Here is a 2,832-nt window from a genome sequence, read left to right on the forward strand (position 1 = left end):
ATTTATTGTACTTAAACTGTATATTTTTCTAATTTCAGGACAAAGACAATCTTTACTTTGTCATGGATTACATACCAGGAGGTGATCTTATGTCCTATAACATTTTTAAATTTTATTTATATAATTATTTACAATATATCTTTTAGTTAGTGATAAAATTAGTTTATCAAGTTAGACTAGTTTTGCATAAGTTATACATTTTTGTTATTCATAACGGACAGAATAATTCATTGATTCATTTATTTCATTTCATAAATTGCTAAACTAGTCTGTATGATATTTTGCAGGAATGTCGATGCTGAGTACAAAGCTGATGCGGAAGCCCAGCTTGGAGCGAGAGCTGCACCGAGGTAGCCCTGCCCTGGATAGTGGGGCAGGAAGCTCTCGGTCTGACAGCCCTCGACAGCTGGCTGAGTTAATGGGGCACCCTCAGCTGGCACGGCAGTACTCTCCGAGCGGCTTCCCTGAGCAACCTCCACCGCCTCCTCCACCTCGCTCAAGCGGCACACCACCTCCGCCTCCACCGCCGCATGCGTACCCCCAGCTGCTGAAGCGGATGTCTCCAGCACCTCGGGGTACTAGTCCAGTCTCTCGCCAGCCAATGGTCGTTCAGAACAACCCACAAGTGCAGCAGCAGCTCTCTCAGCAGATGCAAGCCCTCGCTCTCTATCCTAACAGTGAGCCGCCGCCTCCTTATCCCCTCCCCCCATCCTATACTGCTTCTATTCAAAGTCGACAAAGTCCTACACAGCAGGACTACAGGAAATCCCCGTCTTCAGGTATCTACTCTGGACCAGCCTCGGCAGGTTCACCTAGCCCAGTTACTGTGGGAGGTAGCACGACTCCTACTTCAGTAGCTCGGCCGACGCCGCTCCACTCATGGGGTGCGAGGCAGGCAAAGACCCAACCCCCGATCATCATGCAGTCCGTGAAGAGCACTCAGGTCCAGAAACCAGTCCTGCAGACAGCAATCGCTCCCACCTCGCCTCCACCTCCGTCTTATGCTTCTTCTATACAGCAGAAGCAAGGAAAACCACCGACTCCAGTGCCTACGACAGAGCCTCCTAGTTATGCCAGTACAATGCAAGCCCTGGCCGCTCAACGCTGCATTGTTGGCCAACCTTACTCGGAAGAAGCAACAGTTGTTGAGAGCGGCACCACACCTAAATCTTCTCCCACGGTTCACCTCCCTCTCCAGGTCTGTTAACTAAATTATATTAATCATGATTATATCTGTGGTTTTGAACTGTTGCAACCAATATCAAATTCCTGGTCCTAATAACTAAACATTTTCAGAAACAATGATGGACATGCTCCTGAGAATGTTCTTTTTTTTTTGCATATAAATGTTTAATCTTTGACAGATGTTATTACATTTACTTCTAAAACGAAAATGGACATTTGTTGTTGCTAAAGCCTTGAATAAATAGTTGCAACTGATTGTTTCATCAATAATAATTAAGTAAATCCTTTAATAACAAAATTTTCAGTTGTTTATTTCATACAGCTAAACAAATAATTGAAAAAAAATCTTAAAGAACGTACAAAAAAAAAAAAATAAATAAACAGTATTGATTCATAAATGCATCTCTGGGGAGAAATGGGTTATAAATTAAGATTTATTAATCAAAGCTGTTATTTATTTTAACACACTGTCATTTTTATTAAATCTTATTTAAAAAGTACTGTATTGAAATAAAAAATTATGTAGTGCAGATTTCATTTCAAATATAATTAATTACTGGTGTGTTTCACACTTTTATTTGAAATAAGAAGATTAATTAAGCTCATTTTAGTATTGATGTAATGAATTTTTAATAACATGATAGAACCTTTCAGTGTTTTTTTTTTTTTCTAATTTATATTATTTTGTTTAATTATTAGTTTCTATTAATAAAGCTTTCTGTTATTTTTACAGCGTAAGTACTCACCTGGGGGTGAGCAGCGAGCAGAAAGCCCGGCATCCAATGGGGGACAAAGAACACCTCCTCTTCCACCTACAGCATCGTCTTCGGTAACGAAAGCAAACCAGAACCAAAATCAGAACGGTGACAGACGGCCGTACAAAATTGATCATCAATCACCAATCCCTGAAAGGAAACATATTAGTAAAGAAAAAGAAGAAGAAAGGAGAGATTGTAAAGTCCGTAATTACTCTCCTCAGGCATTTAAATTCTTCATGGAGCAACATGTAGAAAATGTAATAAAATCGCATAAGCAAAGGGTTTTCAGAAGGATCCAACTGGAAACTGAAATGTCTAAAATAGGTTTAAGCGAAGAAGCCCAAGCCCAAATGAGGAAGATGCTTTCGCAAAAAGAATCCAATTACATTAGACTTAAGAGGGCCAAAATGGACAAATCAATGTTCGTGAAGATAAAGCACATTGGGGTCGGGGCTTTTGGAGAGGTCACGCTCGTTAGGAAAATCGATACCAATCACCTTTACGCGATGAAGACTCTTCGCAAGGCTGATGTTCTGAAGAGGAATCAAGTTGCGCACGTTAAAGCTGAAAGGGACATACTCGCGGAGGCTGACAATGAGTGGGTTGTCAAGCTCTACTACTCCTTTCAGGTATGTCTTATATTGAAAGTTCTGTTTTAAAAAATATTGCCTAGCATTCAGAAACTTATATTAATTGGGTCAGGTTTATGTTAAGCTTTGTACAAAAGTTGTTTTTTTTTTGTTTTTATTATTAATTAAAATTACAATCAAGCTCATTGAGGTTATTAGCAATTTAGTTATAGAACACTAAGATTTATTGGAAACAAAACAAAAATAAGTATATTGTAGGATGATAGTCCAGGTGGTGGTCAATATAGGTTCAAAACAGT

The 2,832-nt window shown here is 39.5% G+C and overlaps 1 protein-coding gene across 1 annotated transcript in view; it reads left to right on the top strand.

Moving 5' to 3' along the window:
- Window positions 1-2,832, top strand: part of wts (serine/threonine-protein kinase warts) — a gene marked incomplete in the record, with an annotated part of 165,560 nt that overhangs the window by 154,734 nt on the left and 7,994 nt on the right. Inside the window, 2 exon segments of the mRNA XM_067052542.1 lie at window positions 288-1,198; window positions 1,919-2,572. Of these exon segments, the coding sequence (XP_066908643.1) occupies window positions 288-1,198; window positions 1,919-2,572 (1,565 nt within the window).

Source organism: Halyomorpha halys, unplaced genomic scaffold (genome assembly GCF_000696795.3).
Source record: "Halyomorpha halys isolate HHAL.00 unplaced genomic scaffold, Hhal_1.1 Scaffold86.1, whole genome shotgun sequence".
NCBI classification, from domain to species: domain Eukaryota; kingdom Metazoa; phylum Arthropoda; class Insecta; order Hemiptera; family Pentatomidae; genus Halyomorpha; species Halyomorpha halys.